Source organism: Bubalus bubalis, chromosome 3 (genome assembly GCF_019923935.1).
Source record: "Bubalus bubalis isolate 160015118507 breed Murrah chromosome 3, NDDB_SH_1, whole genome shotgun sequence".
Classification (NCBI taxonomy): Eukaryota; Metazoa; Chordata; class Mammalia; order Artiodactyla; family Bovidae; genus Bubalus; species Bubalus bubalis.
Window position 1 is genome coordinate 125,692,651 of NC_059159.1, and position 21,189 is coordinate 125,713,839.

The 21,189-nt window shown below is 44.6% G+C and overlaps 1 protein-coding gene across 1 annotated transcript in view; it reads left to right on the forward strand.

Moving 5' to 3' along the window:
- Positions 1-21,189, forward strand: part of GALNT12 (polypeptide N-acetylgalactosaminyltransferase 12) — a 34,581-nt gene that overhangs the window by 4,401 nt on the left and 8,991 nt on the right. The window contains exons 2-7 of the mRNA XM_006063437.4: positions 6,089-6,258; positions 11,325-11,514; positions 14,462-14,647; positions 15,852-15,969; positions 17,664-17,840; positions 19,900-20,031. Of these exons, the coding sequence (XP_006063499.4) occupies positions 6,089-6,258; positions 11,325-11,514; positions 14,462-14,647; positions 15,852-15,969; positions 17,664-17,840; positions 19,900-20,031 (973 nt within the window). The remainder of the gene's footprint in view (positions 1-6,088; positions 6,259-11,324; positions 11,515-14,461; positions 14,648-15,851; positions 15,970-17,663; positions 17,841-19,899; positions 20,032-21,189) is intronic.

Genomic DNA, 21,189 nt, shown 5'->3' on the forward strand with positions numbered 1-21,189 from the left:
TACTTTAAGCCTATAGAACAGGTTCTTTTTAGTTAGAAGTTTCATGATGCCTTCTCCTATCCTTTCACTTCTTCTGTGACCTTAGATTTTAGGCATGTCTCTAATCAACTTGTTGCTGGATTTTGTGTTGTCACTGAAAAAAAAAAAATCCAGACTGACAATCTTTAACTAAATATTTATGTCTATTTATACTTACTGTGCTTACTGAAACTTTAGTGTTTGATTATGCCATCTTATTTATGCTTTCTGTTTATTATGCTTTTTCTATGTTTTTTTTCTTTTTTTTATACTGCTTTTTTGAATTGATAGAGGTTTTCCTCCCCTTCTGCTTCTATTTTTCTGACTCTACTGATTTGACAGTTATCTATTTCCAGTCTTTAGTGGTAAATTTGAAAGTTCAACATCCATTTATAATAAAAACCCTCCAGAAAGCAGGCATAGAAGGAACATACCTCAACATAATAAAAGCCATATATGATAAATCTACAGCAAACATTATCCTCAATGGTGAAAAATTGAAAGCATTTCCCCTAAAGTCAGGACCAAGATAAGGATGCCCACTCTCACCACTACTATTCAACATAGTTTTGGAATTTTTGGCCACAGCAATCAGAGCAGAAAAGAAAGAAAAGGACTCCAGATTGGAAAAGAAGAAGTAAAACTCTCACTGTTTGCATATGACATGATTCTCTACATAGAAAACCCTAAAGATGTCACCAGAAAATTACTAGAGCTAGTTAATGAATACAGTAAAGTTGCAGGATATAAAATTAACACACAGAAATCTCTTGCATTCCTATACACTAACAATGACAAGACAGAAAGAGAAATTAAGGAAACAATTCCATTCACCATTGCAACAAAAAGAATTAAATACTTAGGAATAAATCTACCTAAAGAAACAAAAGACCTATATATAGAAAACTATAAAACACTGATGAAGGAAATCAAAGATGACACAAATAGATGGAAAAATATACCATGTTCATGGATTGGAAGAATCAATATAGTGAAAATGAGTATACTACCCAAAGCAATCTATAAATTCAGTGCAATCCCTATCAAGCTACCAATGGTATTTTTCAGAGAATTAGAACAAATAATTTCACAATTTGTATGGAATTACAGAAAGCCTCAAATAGCCAAAGCAACCTTGAGAAAGAAGAATGGAACTGGAGGAATCAACCTGCCTGACTTCAGGCTATACTACATAGCAACAGTCATCAAGACAGTATGGTACTGGCACAAAGACAGAAACATAGATCAATGAAACAAAATAGAAAGCCCAGAGATAAGTCCATGTACCTACAGACACCTTATCTTTGACAAAGGAGGCAAGAATATACAATGGGGAAAAGACGATTTCTTTAACAAGTGGTGCTGGGAAAACTGGTCAACCACTTTAAAAGAATGAAACTAGACCACTTTCTAACACCATACACAAAAATAAACTCAAAATGGATTAAAGATCTAAATGTAAGACCAGAAACCGTAAAACTCCTAGAGGAAAACATAGGCAAAACACTCTCTGACATAAATCACAGCAGGATCCTCTATGACTCACCTCCCAGAGTAATGGAAATAAAAGCAAAAATAAACAAATGGGACCTAATTAAACTTAAAAGCTTTTGCACAATGAAGGAAACTATAATCAAGGTGAAAAGACAGCCTTCAGAACGGGAGAAAATAATAGCAAACAAAACAATTGGCAAAGAATTAATCTCAAAAATATACAAGCAGCTGTTGCAGCTCAATTCCAGAAAAATAAGCGAGCCAATCAAAAAATGGGCCAAAGAACTAAACAGACATTTCTCCAAAGAAGACATACAGATGGCTAACACATGAAAAGATACTCAACATCACTTATTATCAGAGAAATGCAAATCAAAACCACAATGAGGTACCATCTCATGCCAGTCAGAATGGCTGCTATCAAAAAGTCTACAAACAATAAATGCTGAAGAGAGTGCAGAGAAAAAGGAACTCTCTTACACTGTTGGTGGGAATGCAAACTAGTACAGCGGCTATGGAGAACAGTGTGGAGATTCCTTAAAAAGCTGGAAATAGAACTGCCATATGACCCAGCAATCCCACTGCTGGGCATACACATCGAGGAAGCCAGAATTGAAAGAGACACATATATCCCAATGTTCATCGCAGCACTGTTTACAATAGCCAGGACATGGAAGCAACTTAGATGTCCATCGGCAGATGAATGCATAAGAAAGCTGTGGTACATATACACAATGGAGTATTACTCAGCTATTAAAAAGAATGCATTTGAATCAGTTCTAATGAGGTGGATGAAACTGGAGCCTATTATACAGAGTGAAGTAAGTCAGAAAGAAAAACACCAATACAGTATATTTAATGCATATGTATGGAATTGAGAAAGATGGTAACGATGACTCTATATGCAAGACAGTAAAAGAGACACAGATATAAAAAACAGACTGTTGGACTCTGTGGGAGAAGGCGAGGGTGGGATGATTTGAAAGAATAGCATTGAAACATGCATATATGTGAAATAGATCAGCAGTCCAGGTTCGATGCATGAGGCAGGGTGCTCAGGGCTGGTGCACTGGGATGACCCTGAGAGATGGGATGGGGAGGGAGGTGGGAGGAAGGATCAGGATGGGGAATACATGTACAACCATGGCTGATTCATGTGAATGTATGACAAAACCACCACAATACTGTAAAGTAATTAGCCTCCAATTAAAATTTTAAAAAATTAAAAATTGAAAAAACAACAACAACAGAAAGTATATATTTATATATTCAACTCAAAAAGGTCTAAATTAATCAGTGGATCTTGGAATGCTTTAACACTGATCACTTTCTTTCCCAGTTTGTATGTCATTTTATACCAGTATTTTAATTCTGTCTTGCTTTTTAAATCAACACATTAAACATTTTTTTAAATGCAGTATTTGTTTACATTTATCCACAAGTTTATTTTTTCTTCTCATCATTCTTTCCTGAATGATGGTCTTTGTATCTTGGAGATCTTTCTGGAATTCTTTTCTTCTTCCTGAAATATATCATGTATTTCTTGCTGTAAGCAAAGTTATTGTTTTAAACACTCAGTTTTACTTATCTGAAAATGTTTTCTTTTTTTGTTCTTGTTCTTGAAAAATAGATTGAGTATTTAATTCCATGTTGATAGTTTGGCATTTGAAGATAGTATTCCACTGTCCCCTGGCTTGCTCCATCACTGTGAGATGTCTGTCTATACTGAGTTAAATTTTCCTGTTATTTTTGTTTCTTTGTCCTTTGTTTGAGGTTCTCTTATTTATTTAATCATAAGAAGCATACTTATTCATGCTCTGTGTCTGCTATTTCTAATATCCAGGTATATATATTTTCTTGTTGTTCCTGGACTCTGAGGACTTCTTTTGTTTTCTGTAAGCTGATCCATACATTTAAAAGTTTTTTAAAAGTATTTTATCAAGAATTTTTTGAGTGTCCTTTACTACGTGTGAAAGTGTTAGTTGCTCAGTCGTGTCTGACTGTTTTTCGACCCCATGGACTGTATCCCACCAGGCTCCTCTGTTCATGGAATTCTCTAGGCAGGAATACTGGAGTGAGTAGCCATTTCCTTCTCCAGGGGATTTTCTTGACCCAGTGATCAAATCTGGGCAGAGCCACCATCTGAGCCACCAGGAAAGCCTAATCTTTCATACTGCCATGAGTGGAAGTCCTAAAGAAAGTGAAAGAATGAAAGTGAAAGTCACTCAGGCATATCCGACTCTTTGCAACCCCATGGACTGTAGCCTGTCAGGCTCCTCTGTCCATGAGGATTCTCCAGGCAAGAATACCGGAGTGGGTTGCCGTTCCCTTCTCCAGGAGAATCTTCCCAACCCAGGATTCAAACCCACGTCTCACTCATTGCAGGCAGATTCTTTACCATCTGAGCTACCAGGAAAGCTCATGGAAGTCCTATATTCACTTAAAAAAAAAAACAACTTTCTCTTTTACATAGGGTTCTTTTGATTAAACTGACTAAGTCAGTTCAGACTGATTTAAACATAAAAGAAAATATATTGACTTCTATGACAGAAAGATCTAGGATTTGAACTGGATTCAGATTATTCTGGGCCCTGGATATAGGGACTCAACTTATGTCATCAGGAAAATGTTGATTGGCCGGACCTGGGACATGTAACCTTCCCAAAGAGGGATGTGTATATTTGTGTATGTATCCATATGTGTGTATATGTCCAGCCCTGCACAAAACATACAGCTTGAGAGTCCAGGAGGCATGGTTCCTGAAAGGGAAATCAAAGTACAGTAAGGTGAAGAAAGGAGAAAGCATTCTGGGCCAATAAAACACACCTGTGTCCACTGTGACCTTCTTGGCCTGTTCTCCAAAGGATGTAAATTTTCATTGTTTTAAAGATGTTTATGTGATAACCTAAATATAAACATAAAAGATCAGGAGGTGTTTGCCACACCCATTTATTCATAACCATAAAATACATAGACATATATTGTACTGGTGGAGATTATGGTATCCTCATCCAGAAGGGTTTTTATGAAGATTATAAAGAAGATTATAAGGAATAATGCTTGTGGAATGTTTAGCACACTGCCTATCATATAGTAAACACTCAATAAATGTTACTGTTAATACTAGATACAGTGCAAAGCACACAGAAAATACAGAGTAAAATACAACTCTACCCCTGCCTTCACAAAGCATATGGATTATACCAGAAAGTTAAGGCAAAGATGGCTTACTATGATTTCATAGTAAATTTGGTTCTGAGCTCTCTTTGTCTTTCCAGAAGTAGAACCCTGAGTGATACATGTCTGCCTTTGTCTAATTGAACAATACACAGCTTTTTATTGCCCAGAAAAAGAGGGAAATGTTTTTCCTGGATGCAAATTTAGAGATGTTCAGGAGGATATATTGAAATTCATGAAGGAGAATGCATTTAAAGGATGTTTTATCTTTTTTTTTAATTGAAGAATAGTTGATTTACAGTGTTGCATTAATTTCTAGTATACATCAAAATGATTTAGTTATTCTTTTCCATTTTGGTTTATTACAGGATATTGAATACAGTTCCCTGTGCTATATAGTAGGACCTTGTTGTTAATCTCCTTTATTTATAGTAGTTTGTATTTGCTAATCCCAAACTCCTAATTTATTCTTCCCTCTCCTGCTTTCCCGTTGGGTAGCCATAAGTTTGTTTTCTATGTCTGTGAGTCTGTTTGTGTTTTGTAAATAAGTTCATTTGTGTCATATTTTAGATTCCACATATAAGCAATATTTGTGTTTCTCTGGTAATAGTACCCACCTCCTGAGACTGTGGAGGCCATTAAATGATTTAATACACAGCTAGTGCTTAATTATGTCTGGATTTAGCATACCTCTGAGTAGTAGACAGGTTGCATAGAAAAGCTGCCATAGCCCACTAGAAGCATCAGAAAGAACTAACTGCTTGTACTACATGAAAAAAATGTATTTTTCTGAAACCTAAAGTTAAAGACTTTTTTAATCTTTAAAACAAAGCAAAGCTAACATTTAGTTCCACTTGTGCACAGATCCAAAGAGAAATGGTGGAAATAATGACAGTGAGGTTTTCAAAATGAATTTATTCAATTTAAAGAAAGGGTGAACATATTCAACAAAGACTTTAAAAATGGTCCACATCAAAAAAGCCTTAAAAAAAAGAAATAAAGGATGCAGTCTGAGCAGAGTCCCAGCAGTGGGGTTGGAAAGGCGTGGACAGATGGGAGAGGTAGGTGTTAGGCGGGGAGAACTGACAGTACCCCCTCCGTTCTGAGTCTGCTGAGTTTGAATGTTGCAGAAATCTGAAAATGGCTTTAAAGTTTAGAAACAGCATCCTGCAGGTCAAGTTCATTAGGTATCATTTTAGAACCTTTTAAAGAATCTGCTGGGATTCCTACTGGATCATGGGTGACTCTGGAAGATCCCAGCAGGTTATTTACCATTCCCCAGAGGGAGGCCCTGAGACCATGACCTGTGTTCCATTCACTCCAAACCCAGCACCAGCCTGGGCCTGGTATACAAGTCACCAGTAGGGTCTTAATTCCTGAAATTGTGTTGTATTTGCAGGTGCAAAGAGAAGAAATATAATTACGATGAATTGCCCACGACATCTGTCGTCATAGCGTTTTATAATGAAGCCTGGTCAACTCTCCTTCGGACAGTTTACAGTGTCCTCGAGACATCCCCAGACACTCTGCTAGAGGAAGTTATCCTTGTAGATGACTACAGTGATCGAGGTGAGCCCCTGACTTGGGCCCTTGGAGGAGCCTGCCCTTTGGTGACTGTGCCTGCGAGGCGGGTGTGACATGGGTGCATAGAACAGGCCGGGAAGGATGGGCTTCCTGCGTCTCCCTGTGCCTGGCCCCTGCCCTCAGGGAGCTTGGAGCTGGGTAGGGGGATGCAGACGTGATGGCAGAGTGCTCTACCACTCAGTGCTATAGGAGGCAGAGAGGGGGCACTCACCCACCTGGGTGCTCAGGAGCAGGTGGTTGACCATAGTCTTGAAGGCTGGGTAGTTTGTGGACCTCAAATAAGGAGGGAGGGCATTTCAAGTGGAGGCCACAGGATATGGAAAGCCTTAGAGTTGCAGTGCTGTGTGGACTGTGTAGGATCTGCAAGTAGTTCAGGAAGGACGGAGAGCTGGCTGCTGCAGGCAGGAACAGGAAGAGGGTGCAGGACTTATACGCAAGCCTGAGGAGTTGGGGCTTTGTCCTGAGGGAGAGACCAAGGCAGAATTTCAAGCAAGAGACCCGTCTGCTCTTTGGGGAAACCCTCTGGACTGGAGTGTGGAGAATGGGGTACTGGGAAGCTCTGCAGGGAGATGAGGGGGCCATGGAGGTGACCAGGTTGGAGGGATGGGGAGGGCAGGAAGGTGGGAGGAGGATGTTCAGGAGGCAGCACATACAGGCCTGGAGACTGGCTAAGCTGTGAGGAGGACACTCGGGCTTCCGGCCTGGGTCTCCGGGTAAGTGGTGGTGCCCTCCTTGAACTGGAAAAACCACAGGGCTTTGGCCTTGAAGATACTGACTTTGAGGTGAAATAGAAAAGGGGCAGTCCAGACAGAAGAACTGAAGCCAGGGCAAGATATTCCATTGAAAGGATGGTCAGTGTTCCTGCAGGCCTGACCAGTGACCTGGGATCCAGCAATTCACATGCAGTCCGAGGCTGGCCCTTTATTATTCAGGAAGCTTTTTTTTGAGTGTGTGCTGGGTGCTGGGGATTCCATGGGAAACAAGATAAATCCCTGCCCTCATAAAACTCACATTCCAGAGCTGTGGGTTGAGATGGTCAGTAAACACACGAAGAACATAACACATGCATCACATAATACAACACTATATATATATATCACACGTACATCACATAATACAATATACAGCATACCATAATAGAACATGATACTATACTACAGCATGAGTAGAAAATGCCCTGAAAGAATAATGGGAATAGGAGAACGCCTAGAGCGTGGGGACCAGGACTACTCTAGCTGATGGAGATTAGGGAGGCCTCTTTAAAGCCAAAAGCTGCAAACTCCAGGGACAGTGAAGGACAGGGAAGCCTGGTGTGCTGCAGTTCATGGGGTTGCAAAGAGTCGAACACGACTGAATAACCACAACAGTATGAATAAGGAGGCAGCCCAGTGAAGGTCTGGGCAGGGGGGCCGGGCTGGGAGCAGCAGGTGCAGAAGCTAAAACAAGCAGCCATTCTCAGGGTCAGACCACCAGCCAGTGGAGGGTGACCTGGGGGATGGGATTGCAGGGTGGATGGGGCCAGATCAGGTGGGGCCTTGGAGGACAATAGAAGGAATTTAGTTTAAATAGGAGCCTGTAGGGAGCTGCCTGAGGGCTGTTGGGAGAGCTGTAAGGTTGCTAGGTGTCTTGGGGACTCTCTGTGCTGCCCTGTTGAGACAGGCTGACTGATGCTGGGGGTTGGGGAGCAGGGATGGGGGGTGAGGATGGAAGGAGGATGTGTGTAGGGGCTGCTGTGGCCTTGCCCGGCTGGGGTTAGTGGTATCAGTTAAGCAGTGGTCAGATAAGCTTAAGCGAGGGGAAATGTCAGGGCCTTACCAGAGGGAGAGCTGTGGGTGTGGTGCTGAGCCTGTTTCCAACCTCTGGGCACCCCCTTAGGGTAGAGCCGCTGCTTATCTGCCGCTTCAGGCCCTGAGGCTGGTCTGTCTGACCTCAGAGCCTGTGTATCTGTCCTGACTGGTAGGTGTGCTGTTCTCACAGAAACACAAAATAACTGATTTACATGAGATAAAAGTTGATTTCTCTCTCCTGTTGCAAATCTGGGATAATAGACTAAGGCAAGTGTGGCAGCTCCATGGTGTTAGGGCCTGGCTCTTGCTGCCCTGAGTTTCCCCTTTCTCAAGGATGACATGGCAGGCTGGTTCTTCACCTCCTGTTTACTCCTGTCAGTGGAAGGGTTTCCAGGGGACTGGGAGTCCACTTGAAAGTCAACCTTACATCCCACTGAGTAGAACAGGGTCACTTGGCAACAGCTGCTTGTGAGGGAGACTGGGAACATCATCTCTATGGTGGGTGGCCATGTGCTCAGCTGAAAAGCGTGGGGAGAGTGAGACAGGGGACAGCTAGCATTCCCCCTGGCAGCACGCAAGCCAGGCTGGAGGCCGAGGTTTACTGTAGTCTACAAGGCACTGAGGTACGGAGTCTGCGGCTGTAGGTGAGCTTTACCATAAAGCTTTATCATAACCTGTCACAACACCTCGGGCAAGTCACTTGTCTTCTGATTCTTGGTTTCTCATCTGTAAATGAGTTTATGTACACTTAAATCAGGGCTTCCTGGATGGCACTAGTGGTAAGAACCCACCTGCCAGTGCAGGAGACATAAGAGACTTAGGTTCGATTCCTAGGTCCGGAAGATTCTCTGGAGTAGGGCATGGCAACCCACTCCAGTATTCTTGCCTGGAGAATCCCATTGACAGAGGAGCCTGGTGGGCTACAGTCCACAGAGTTGCAAAGAGTTGGACACGACTGAAGTGACTTAGCATATAGCACATTTAAATCAGAGATTTGTGGTGAGGAATGAATGAGATCACGTGTAACACAGAACCTCATGTAGCAGCCAGCATATAGTAGGCACGTGTCTCCATTTTCTTTCCTCCCAGGGTTGTTTTAAATATGTCTATGTAGACACTGGTTCTGGGTCACACCACATAGCCTAGAATCCCAGCTCCAACACTTTGCAGCTGTATACTCTTGAGCATAGAGCTTAACCAGTTTCAACCTTGGCTTCCAGTCCTGTAAAATGGTATAATAGTAGTTCCTACCTTGCAGGGTCATTGTGAGGATTAAATGAGGTGGTAGCTTGTTAGGACCTGGCACATTGCTGGCACTTGTTCAATGATAACTTCTGTTTTTAGGAAATATTTTAAAAACTGTAAAGTGCCTGAAACTTTCAGAAATGTATTCATTCAGAAGTAGACATCAGATTATTTCTTTTTATGGGACGAAGCCACTGCTCAACAGGCAGGAATATGGTATGAACCCCTTCAGTACAATTCAGTTCTCCTGTAAATGCAAGGTTCTGTGGGGCCAAGGTTCTCCGTCCCCATGGTGGTGATGTATAAACCAGGATTCTCCCCTCAGCCTGTACTGGAGGAAGAAGTCCTGCCCTGCGCTCTCCTCCCACACTTCCTGCACCCTCCTCACACCCTTCCTGCAGTGTCAGCCTGAGCCCATGAGACTTGTCAGCACCTTCCAGGATGGGATAAGACAGTTCAGGCAGACAGAAGATTGATGCCGACCAAACCCATAATGAGCAGTGGAGAGCTGCACCAGCATTTTCCTGTGTGGTCACTGGGCCCTGCTACTAATTAGCTTTGCTTGGGAAGTCTCCTCCCTTATTCCTGCTATCCGCTTGTACGCAATTATATTTAGGGTTGAAAAATCAGTCAATGAATGTTTGTTTTTGTTTTTTGTTTGAGTATCAAGAATATTTAGAGAAACATTTCACCAACAACAAAGCAACTTAGGACATTTTACAAAGTTTTCCCCTTCACTGATGACTGAGGATGACTTTGAGACAAAGCCCACGTATTAATCAATGTGGGGAGATGCCGTCCTTTTTATTTTGCTGAGTGGTTCCCACCTGACCCACTGAGGGGTGTGAATTGGGGCCTTTAGTTCCAGGGCCTGTGTGTGGAGTCAGGAGTCCCGGGGCCAGTTCTAGCTGTGTGCCCGTCCTTTCAGCTCCTAAGGACTCATTTCCTCTTCTGCAAAATGGGGTAAGCATGTCCTCCTGACAAGTTTTGGATTTGTTTAATAAGGATGAGAGGCTGTAGGAGAAAGCTCTGGAGGCAGTGTTAAGGCTGTGGACTCGAGCCTGAGTCCTTGGGTTCAAATCATAGCCCCTCTGCTCTCTTGTCTGGGACCTCAGCTCATCACTTAGCCTCTCTCGCCTCAGTGTCCTCATCCATAAAATGGGTACAGCAGTAGTACTGTAGTAGTAGGGGCGTCCCAGGTGGCTCAGTGGTAAAGAATCCGCCTCCAGTGCAGGAGACGCAGGAGACTCAGGTTTGATCCCTGGGTCAGGAAGATCCCCTGGAGGAGGAAATGGCAACCCACTCCAGCATTCTTGCCTGGAAAATCCAATGGACAGAGGAGCCTGGCAGGCTACAGTCCTCAGGGTCACAAAGTGTGGGATATGACTGAGTGACTGAACACACGCACACAGTAGTACTTACGTCATAGGGTGAGTTATGTGAATCACTTGGACAGTAGTAATTAGCACACTCAGCCTTGTAATGTTGGCCACCATTATTATTATTACTACTGTGCCAACTGAATTGTGCTTCTGAGAAAATTTGGATTAATGTAATTATAAATAAAATCTGTGTTAACATAGTTCCATGTAAATTAAAATTTTATGATGTATTATATATTAACATAAATTAACATTCATATAAGAATTTTTTGGAAAAATTGTGAATGGATGGTTCTTGTGCTTTTATTTAAATGTTTACAAGTCAGGGTACTTTTGGTGGGGAGGATAGCTTTATTGAGATAGATCCACATGCCACATTCACCCCTTGCAAGAGTACAGATCTACCTACCTGTGTTTTGAGCAGGAGCCCTTCTTCAGTGGTTCTAGAATCCTCCACCCCTGCCTCCCAGCTTGCCAGGGGCTTCCAGGCTTGATTCCCGGAACAGTGAGGATATCCCTGGTGCAGAACAAAGGAGGCTCGTGTCTGTTTAGTCTTCTTTTTGGGACAGGGAGGCCCTGGGAGGATGCGACTGGGGATGTGTGGCGGTGACCCTCATTGTCCTGCTTGCATCTGCAGAACACCTGAAGGAGCGCCTGGCCACCGAGCTGGCGGGCTTGCCCAAGGTCCGCCTGATCCGCGCCAACAAGAGGGAGGGCCTGGTGCGAGCACGGCTGCTAGGGGCCTCCGTGGCCAGGGGCGGCGTGCTGACCTTTCTGGACTGCCACTGCGAGTGCCACGAGGGCTGGCTGGAGCCACTGCTGCAGAGGTGCGTCTGTGGGTGGCGGGGTCCCCGACAAACTGGCGTGGGAGGTAGGGGTGCTGGGCTCAGTGGCTCCTTGGCCAGAGCCTCTGCCCCCTGGCGTGGAGGGGATGTGTCCTCCCACATGGAGGGGATGTCCTGGGGCTGTGGAGGCTGTTAAGTTAGTTAATATATAGCCAGCACTTAGAACATGCCAGTAGACAGGAGGCCCCAGATGAGTGTTTGCTTTTATTACTGTTTATTTTACACATTTATTGTAGAAAACTTAGTATGATCAACCAAGAAAAAAATAGTCACGTAGAATTGTACTCCTAGAGAATATGTTTTGATGTATTTCCTTCAAGCCAGTAACCATTACACCCAGTACCAACAATGCCTAGGGCCCACCTGTGAAACTTTAAGGGACCCCCCCCCAAAAAAAAATTGTGATAATTTCTTTTAAAATCAGAATGGAAATTGAATATCACAATAATGAATATAGCCTGGGTTGTCTTTATACCTATAATATAGTCATAAAATATGGGCTTCCCTTGTAGCTCAGTTGGTAAAGAATCTATCTGCAATGCAGGAGACCTGGGTTCGATTCCTGGGTTGGGAAGAACCCCTGGAGGAGGAAATGGCAACCCACTCCAGTATCCTTGCCTGGAGAACCCCATGGACAGAGGAGCTTGGCAGGCTATAGTCCATGGGGTCGCAAGAGTCGGACACGACTTAGCGACTAAACCACCACCACCACCGTAGTCATAAAATATTATTTTTAATATCTAATTTTATGGAGTCATGAAAGCATAAATATGGCCACGTCTTCAATGCCATTTGTCCTGCTGTCCCACAGCCTCTTGTGGCTCACCCTTGGCTGACTTTTGTTCTCTTCTCTTCCGTTTCCCTCCCTACTGATTCTGCATCAGGAGCTGGGCTGGCAAGCCCTGAGCTCCTCCGGGTGCGAGAGGAATGTCTAAGGAGGGGCAGGTTCTCTGCTTGGTCCCCAGTGTGGGGAGTGGGTAGAGGGCTGGAAGATCAGAGTTTGTGCATTTGGGAAACTACTTTCCCCTGGCCCCCAGTGCTTAGTTGCCAAGTTCTATCTGGAAGAGCTGGGGACCCCCTCGCCTTCCTTCCTGCATGAGACCAGGCTCTGCTGACACTTCTGCCATCCTGGACCTTCGATGCCTCATTCTCCTCCCTCAGCTCTAACGGGCTTCAGCAGCAGCAAGGACTCAGGGTTCCTCAGCCTAGTGCTGGAGTCTTGAGATCACTTAAAACATAGTGACAGCTGGGTGCTCCCTCTGCAATCTGGCCTAATGGGTTCACCCTTCCCTCCTGCCTGCACTTTGCCTACAGAGGGCCACCTCTAGTCCTATCTAAAATCATAGGCGGGGGTGCACGCTTTTCCCCTTCAGCTGATGCATAAATGCCATCTGGAATTCCAATCCACTCCAGTCCACCCTTTGGAGAGAGTGAGGTGGCATTCCACATAGTCACATCCTTGTTCCATACCTGGAGTCAGAGGGATTCTCCCCTGGTTACCCATTAGAAATAGCTGGGGAACTTTAAAAAGTCCTGGTCCTGTAGCAGACTATTTGGATCTGAATTTCTGGGGTGGTTCCTGGCCTTCTGGATGTTTCAAAAGCTCCCCGGGGAATTGGGTATGCCTCAGAGTTGAGACACTGGACTATAGACTGTCCCTCAGGTGTGGTCTCAGCCAGGCACAGTAATCCCTTCCCTTAGGGGCTTTTGAAAGTGGAAGATGTTCTTGGTTGTCACATTAATGAGGTTGTGCTCTTGGCATTATGAGCTGCTGTTGATATCTGGGGCAGAACCATTCTTTGCTGTGTAGGACTGGACTGTGGGATGTTTGGTATCCCTGGTCCCTGGCTCCCAAGATGCCAGTAACCGCTGCAACTGGGCCAGCACATTCTCTAACTGTGATTTAGAATCCTTTACTCCAGTACTGGCTCCCTCCAGTTTTCCCTTTCTTGTAGAAATTAGGCTACCCCTGGTTCCAACCCGCTGGATGCAAGTCACAAGTTTATGGCTTATGGGTTTATAGGCAGATTCTAGAGAACTGCCCCCAAAATATAATCCAGAGAAATCTGATGTTCACATATGGTCCAGTCTCAGTTCATGCTTCCTGGTGTGCTGTCAGATGCTAAGAAACACAGTCTGGAAGCCTGCTGAAAGATGGTTGGGCTTGTAAAAATGATTGTGGAGAGAATCATTGAAGCCTGTGCACAGGCTGATGGCTGCAACAAGAAATTATCACATTTTCCACTATATGTAACATTTAACCATAAAGAAGATTAAAAGAAAAGTATAGCTGTAGTTCCAGGTCCTCTGCCAGCCTCTTACAAACATTCTGTTGGGGAGTCCACGTTAACCCTCCAGGTATGTAGTATTGTTTCAGAGGCATCAGGCTCTGAGTGGTTAGATGACAACACTAATGTCACACAGCAAATAAGGGGCAGGATTGAAATGTATTTGCTAGTTCCAAAGCAGACCCCTTAGTCTGGGTGCATCTCTGTTCATAAGAAAATAATTATTTCTCGACTTTAAGATGTTTCATTGTGATTACAGGAAGAAATCGCTTACAGTCTTGAGAAACTGAAAGTCTGCTTTCTGCTTTAAAAGTTAGCTTGGATTTTGACATTGTGAGTTTCATAGAAGGATTCAAGTTTAACCAGAATATCTTTAGACGGAATCAGACTGTTGAAGCTATGGAACTTTACATACCAGGGCTAGAATCCTTGTACCTGCCCCTCCTCCACCCAGCACCCCCATGATGTTCACCTGCCGGGGCTGACCTGGCTGCAGACACCTGGAATAAGAGAAGCAGGCCTTTCCACACAGGCGTTCCTCCTTTTAGTGGAAGGCTGAGGGAACTCGATTCTCAGGCTTCCTGGTGGTCCTCCTCCTGCCCGTACATGGTAGAATGTCAGGGTGTTCTGGTTGTTTCCAGGATCCATGAAAAGGAGTCGGCGGTGGTGTGCCCTGTGATTGATGTCATTGACTGGAACACCTTCGAGTATCTGGGGAATGCTGGGGAGCCCCAGATCGGCGGTTTTGACTGGCGGCTGGTGTTCACGTGGCACACGGTTCCCGAAAAGGAGAGGATCCGCATGCGGTCCCCCATCGATGTCATCAGGTCGGGGGCTACTTCTTTGAGTGCCTTACCGCATCTGGCCAACTTGTCAGTAAAGGCTCTTGGGAGGGATGGTTAGCCGTTGCCTCTCTTTTCATTTTATAGAGTATTTGTTTATTTTTGATAAAAATCTTTGCTATATATGTGGATTTATATTGTTATATTTTAATAATTTTGGTAAGTATGTATAACATAAAATTTACCCTTTTTAACCGTTTTTAAATGCACAATTCACTAGCGTCACACACATTCACAGTATTGTACAACCATCACCTCTATATATTTCCAGAACTTTTCCATCATCTAATGTTGTTGTTGTTTAGTCACTAACTCATGTCTGATGCTTTGTGACCCCTAGACTGTAGCCTGCCAGGCTCCTTTGTCCATGGGATTTCCCAGGAAAGAATACTGGAGTGGGTTGCCAGTTCCTTCTCTAGGGGAATCTTCCCAACCCAGGGACTGAACCTGGGTCTCCTGTGTGGCAGTTGGATTCTTTACCACTGCACCACCTGGGAAGTCCTGTATAGAAACTCTGTACCCATGAAGCAGTACCTCACTTTCCTTCCCTCCTCCAACCCCTGTTAACTAACCATCTCTGGATTTCCCTATGTTATGTACCTCATATAAGTAGAATCACACAATATTTATCCTTTTGTGTCTTGTTTCTTTTCCTTAAGAATTTTCCTGAGCAGTGCCACCAAGCCTGGCTCCTGCCAGCCTCTCAGAACTTGGCCTCTCACTTCTCATCTCTCTCTGTTGTCTGTGCTCCTAGAAGTTCAGGGGTTTCACTCACCCTTAGGCCTGTGGTCATGCTCCTGTCTTCTCGGAGAACCAATCATTCCTCTTCTGGACTAACTCCCCTTTGTTCTGCAGACCGTTCCTCCTCTGAGAAACTCAGCCCTGCCATCTCCCTCCCTATCTCATGGCTTCTTCTGTATTTCCACAGGGTCCCAGGTTGACCTTAGTCACCCACAGAGTTCTGTGTTGCCTAGTGAGATGTCCAGGAGCTTCCCCAGGGCTGGGGCTATGGGGCAAGGGCTGTGGGGGACATCCAGCTGCTGGCCCATCTTAGCTGCTAGCCTCTCTTAGGCAGAGAGCGTGAACTCGGGATGTGCTTATGTGAGTGAATGGACTCAAGGTTTGTGGTAGAAACCAACTGTGATGATTTCCTGCTGCTTACCTCGAATTATGATTCACATGCCTCTAGATCTCCAACGATGGCTGGTGGGCTGTTTGCTGTGAGTAAGAAATACTTTGAATACCTGGGGTCTTATGATATAGGAATGGAAGTTTGGGGTGGAGAAAACCTCGAATTCTCCTTTCGGGTAAGTACCCCAGTCTTCTGTTTCCACTAGTTCTTAACCTGTTTTTTGTCTCTCTCTGGGAATGATGGCTTTGGTAGGAGAGCCTGGTGGACTTTTCCTCTATATTGGCAGTTTATCCAATAATCCTGAAAGAATATAATGCCACACATATCCTATAAATACTCTTAAAATACACATTTAATAGATTTGGGGCTGCTAAAGTTCTTGGAAGTCACCTAGTTCTTTTACTTTACTGAGGGGAGGGATGGCGGGTGGAGGAGGAAGTGACTGGCCCAGGATCAAAGAGCACGTGACAGACTCTTCACTTAAACACAGGCACCTCCTGAGCCCATGTTTTGGAGCCTTAATTTCCTTGGCTGCTTGATAAAGTAGCCTCTTTATTTGGCACATGCGTGCTAAATCACTTCAGTTATGTCCGACTCTTTGCGACCCCATGAACTGTAGCCCACCAGGCTCCTCTGTTCATGGGATTCTCCCAGCAAGAATACTGGAGTGGGTTGCCATTTTCTTCTCTGTTTATTGGGCACAGTGACTTTCAAACTTTGACATATATAACATTTGTTAGGGAAACTTGTTAAAAAGGCAGATTCATAGGCACGGTCTCTGGAAAGTCAGATTTGATAGACTTACGGTAGGGACTGGGTGTCTGCATTTTGTAACAAGCCCATACATTGATTCTGCTGTGTGTGATACACAGATGCCCCTTTGGGAAAGCTTTAGCATTCTGGTAGATTTCCTAGTTAACTGAATCTTGCATTTTAAGTATCAAAACCTTATGTCAATGTTTGTGCTTTTAAATGGAAAATTTTCAAATTGAGGAATATCTTATATGGTCTGCTGCTTTAAAAGAATTAATAAATAAGACTTTGGCCCTCCACTGAGGACTCACACCTGCCCCCCATTATAAGCACTAGATGGCACCCCACTCCAATACTCTTGCCCGGTCAGAGGAGCCTGGTAGACTATAGTCCATGGGGTCGCAAAGAGTTGGACACGACTGAGCAACTTCACTTGCACTTCTCACTTTCATGCATTGGAGAAGGAAATGGCAACCCACTCTGGTGTTCTTGCCTGGAGAATCCCAGGGACAGAGGAGCCTGGTGGGCTGTTGTCTATGGGGTCGCACAGAGTCGGACACAACTGACGTGACTTAGCAGTGGCAGCAGCTATCTTTGGTCATATGTCCATGAAAAGGCTCCAAATGGCTGTGTGCTGAGTTTTGGGGTGTGCTTTTAACAGTCTTTCTGCCTCTTCCCTAGGTGTCAGGCTGATCTGCCTGCCTCTAGAAGCTCTTCCTTTCCCCCTTCCAAACCTCTCTTCTTACTTGCTGCTTTCCTATCTTCTATGGCTAGGAGACCAGGTAATCAACAAGTGCTTTACCTAATAAGTGAGTGAGTTCCCAGTGAGGTCCACTGTGGGTGCTCCTAGGCGTCAAGTGCATGAGCCTTCGCGCATGGATTTTGGGGTCTGGGTTCCGATGGCTTATTTGTCTTTGGGGCTGCTTTCTTGCTCTTTAACTGCATCCTGGTCCTGAATATTCTGGGGAAGTAGCCACCTGCCTCATGGAGGGTGAGGTCTTGGCAGTGTTTACCATGACCTCTGTGTGCCCAGCCTCCTTACTGTAAGCATTGTGGACCAGCAGCTCACTCCCTGCTCAACCCCATCACCCCGCCTCCTCCCCGCTCTGTGCACAGATCTGGCAGTGCGGGGGGACCCTGGAGATACACCCGTGTTCGCACGTTGGCCACGTTTTCCCCAGGCAAGCTCCCTACTCCCGCAACAAGGCCCTGGCCAACAGTGTCCGCGCAGCTGAAGTGTGGATGGATGAATTTAAAGAGCTCTACTACCATCGCAATCCCCAGGCCCGCCTGGTGAGTCCCCCCTGTACACCCACACTCCTTCTGGCCGCATCCAAACAAAAGCAGCTGATTCTGGCCTCCTACTGTGGTAGATCTGGTTCCAGAAATAGAGAGGAAATCGGGTGCTCACAACCCAAGAGGAAAACTGTATTCCTTCACTTATAATAAACAACAGATAGTTGATTCTCACTCCTTACCATAATTATGCTCCATACAGTCACCGAACCACAATCACTGAATTTGGGACTGACTACTTAGCCATTGATCATGGGGGAAATACAGGATTAGGTTACTGCAGACCTCTTGCAGGTAGACATTTTTATCAACTGATCAATACATAACTTGGTTTTATGTGTGCTTCTGTTTAAATAATCTATTTAATGTATACTGTTGATTGGTTGCATTGAGCTCACACCCAGGTGAATCTAATCCGACACACCTCTTTTCTCCCTCCAACACATCACCACCTTCTTGCACTAGGAACACTGGACAGCACTAACTACTCTTGGGGGCCATTTTAAACAGTGAAATCACCAACACAGTACAGAACAGTCTGAAAACCCTGGTGCTAAGTAGTAAACAGGACACTTGCTTTCAGGACGAGAGCTGAGTTATAACCTCAACTGGGAACGTGCACGCTGCGGGACCCTCATGTCTGAGAATGACCGTGAAAGTGTGAAGGCACCACAAGTATTGATTTTAGTGTCAAAAATAACATTTTATCAGAGAGCCCCACTGCCACTAACAGGCCACCCTCCGCACACGCCAGGACGGGGCTCCCACTGACCTATCTTCACGTCACTAAGGGGCCACGTGGCAAGACAAGAAAGTTGGCTCCAAGGCCTCTTTCCCGACCACTTGTTGTAAATTTCTTCTTGTGACTCTTTACAGCAGTCCTTCAGAGTAACTTGGAGATTTTCATTTTGTAGATGAGAAAACTGAAGTTCAGAGAGAGTGATTTAAGGAACTTGCCCAAGGGCTCGTAGCAGATGTGGGAAGAACTGGGTCCACTCCAGTGGCACTCTCTCTGCTCTGCGGAGCCCTGTGGACACTCACCTTGACCTCCACTGTGGCCTTTCTCTGCCTCTGGGCTACAGGGTCACTGCTTCCTCTGTCTTGCCCAAGGCTGCAGGTTAGAAATATCTGCTCTTCCCTGTCACCCAGTCTAAAACCCACAGATCAATCCCTCTTTCTGAGGGTTCCCAAAGAATAATATGTTAGAAAGAGGGGCACTCATGCACCTTTTGTCTGAATGCCCAGTGGCATAATGTTGAAATTGATATTTGGTTGAAGATGAGGTCACAATGACTCTCATTGAAAAATGAACTTCTAGAAAATAAGCAGAAACCTGAAATTTTATTCAGACTTTTTCTTTATTGTTATCATTTTGTTAAATATTTTAACTTGTCAAATTTTAACCATTTAATGGCATAACACAGGGACAGTCCTGTCTCTGCACTCAGCATTGCTCTCATGGCTGTACATTTGCTGTACTAAATAGATGCTTGCTTTATTTGATTATTCAAAAACTCGTAATCATTGGTTTCGTCCATAAAACAAGTATTTATCATTGTAGCATTTTGCTCTTACTATTGGAAGAATATATTTAGACTTGAATAGATTGGGCACATAAGAAAGTTTTCATTCATAATTACCTCTAGAATACTTACCTTTGTTTGGAAGTGAGTGTGCAGGTATCAGTGGTAAAACTATCAGAACACTATGACATACGTGTGCTACTCACATGCCGCTGGTCTGTGATCACAGGGGGCCAGGGATGCCGGTGCAGCCCCTGGATTCAGCTCCTGACCCATCAGCAGGGGCTTTGTGTCCTTCCTTCCTGCACCTGGCCACACCTCCCTGCAGCAAGAGCACCTGGGGATGTCGTTGTTTGAGCAACAGTATCTCCTGCTGGGGTGCTGCCACTATGTCTGAGACTGTTTCTTATCCTCTCTGTCCTGTGCAGGCTCTGCACACAATAGGTGCTCAATAAAGGCTTACTGGGTGAATGAAAGGCTTTAATAGGAAGCGCTGTGGCTTGCAGGGGCTCACCATTTTGTCCTTTTCTCAGGAGCCTTTTGGGGACGTGACAGAGAGGAGACAGCTCCGTGCAAGGCTTGGGTGTAAGGACTTCAAGTGGTTCTTGAATACCGTGTATCCAGAGCTGCACGTGCCTGAGGACAGGCCTGGCTTCTTTGGGATGGTGAGCGAGGTGGGCCTGTGCTGGGCAATGTGCTTCTGCCCTCCAGGAGTGACCTGGTCTCCTGAGTGACCAACCCTGCAAAAGAAACGCCTCTTTGCGGGGACAGCTGACTTCTCTCATAGGGCTCCCCCTTCTCATCCAGTGTCCTTCTTTCTCCCCTTGAGTGTCTGGGCCTCAGGTCCAGAATGTCAGCACTGGAAGCATCTCTCAGTTGGTGAGTACAGCCTCCTGTTTTACAGATGGAAACTGAGGATCAGTTGGTGTTTCCTAGTCTTTTTTTTAACTAACTCCTTATCACATGACTTCAAATCTCAATAACTGGACCAGTTACTAATTCCCGACTCAGGGATCCACAAAAGCCATAGTAAGGAAGAGGAGTCACTTCTGTTATTTCAAAAAACCTAGAAGAAATATTGGTGGGATGAGGTCAACTCAAGTGTCCCGCACCTTTGGCTTTTGCTTGGAACTCCACCAACTTAGGGAGGCCTCCTCTGCCCTGTGGTGTTCATCAGAAGAGCTGGTGTTCCATTCTGCAAGTTTTGATAATTGCAAAGCAGGGTATTTTCAGTTTTCATTATAAAAATGTTAAACATGCAGAAATGCAGAGAGAGAGAGTGATATAATGAACTCTGTCCCTGAGATTCTGTGTTTACCGAGAAGATGTTGCCTCTTCTGCTTTCCCTTTCCTCTGCCCCACCCTCCCATTGACAGTGTGACCCTGAATAAAGTTAAAGATTCCTTTGCAGCTCTATTTATTTATAGAATATATTTCACTAAGAAGGTGTAGTCAAACACACTATGCTCTAAAGTTATTCAAAATCATTCTTTAAGTCTATCACCAACTTGATAGAGTTAGCTTAATTAATCTAAGTTTTAATCGTTAGGGGTTTCTCCCTTTTCTTCTTTAGTTTTTTTTTTCTTTCCAGATTCTTTTGAATCTGGGAACTCATCTGAGGTTGAGGTCCTTTGGTGGTCAAGAGTGCCAACTTGGCTTCATAACATTTGAGTTCTTCTAAACCTAAGATGCCCTGATTATTCACCTATCCTGTTCCCAGGTTCCTTCACAAAGTTAAGGGACCTGAAGAACATGGAGGTCTCTGTTTTATGAGCCAGTGGATTATGGATTCCTTCTTTCTATATGGCTGAGTCTTATTCCCA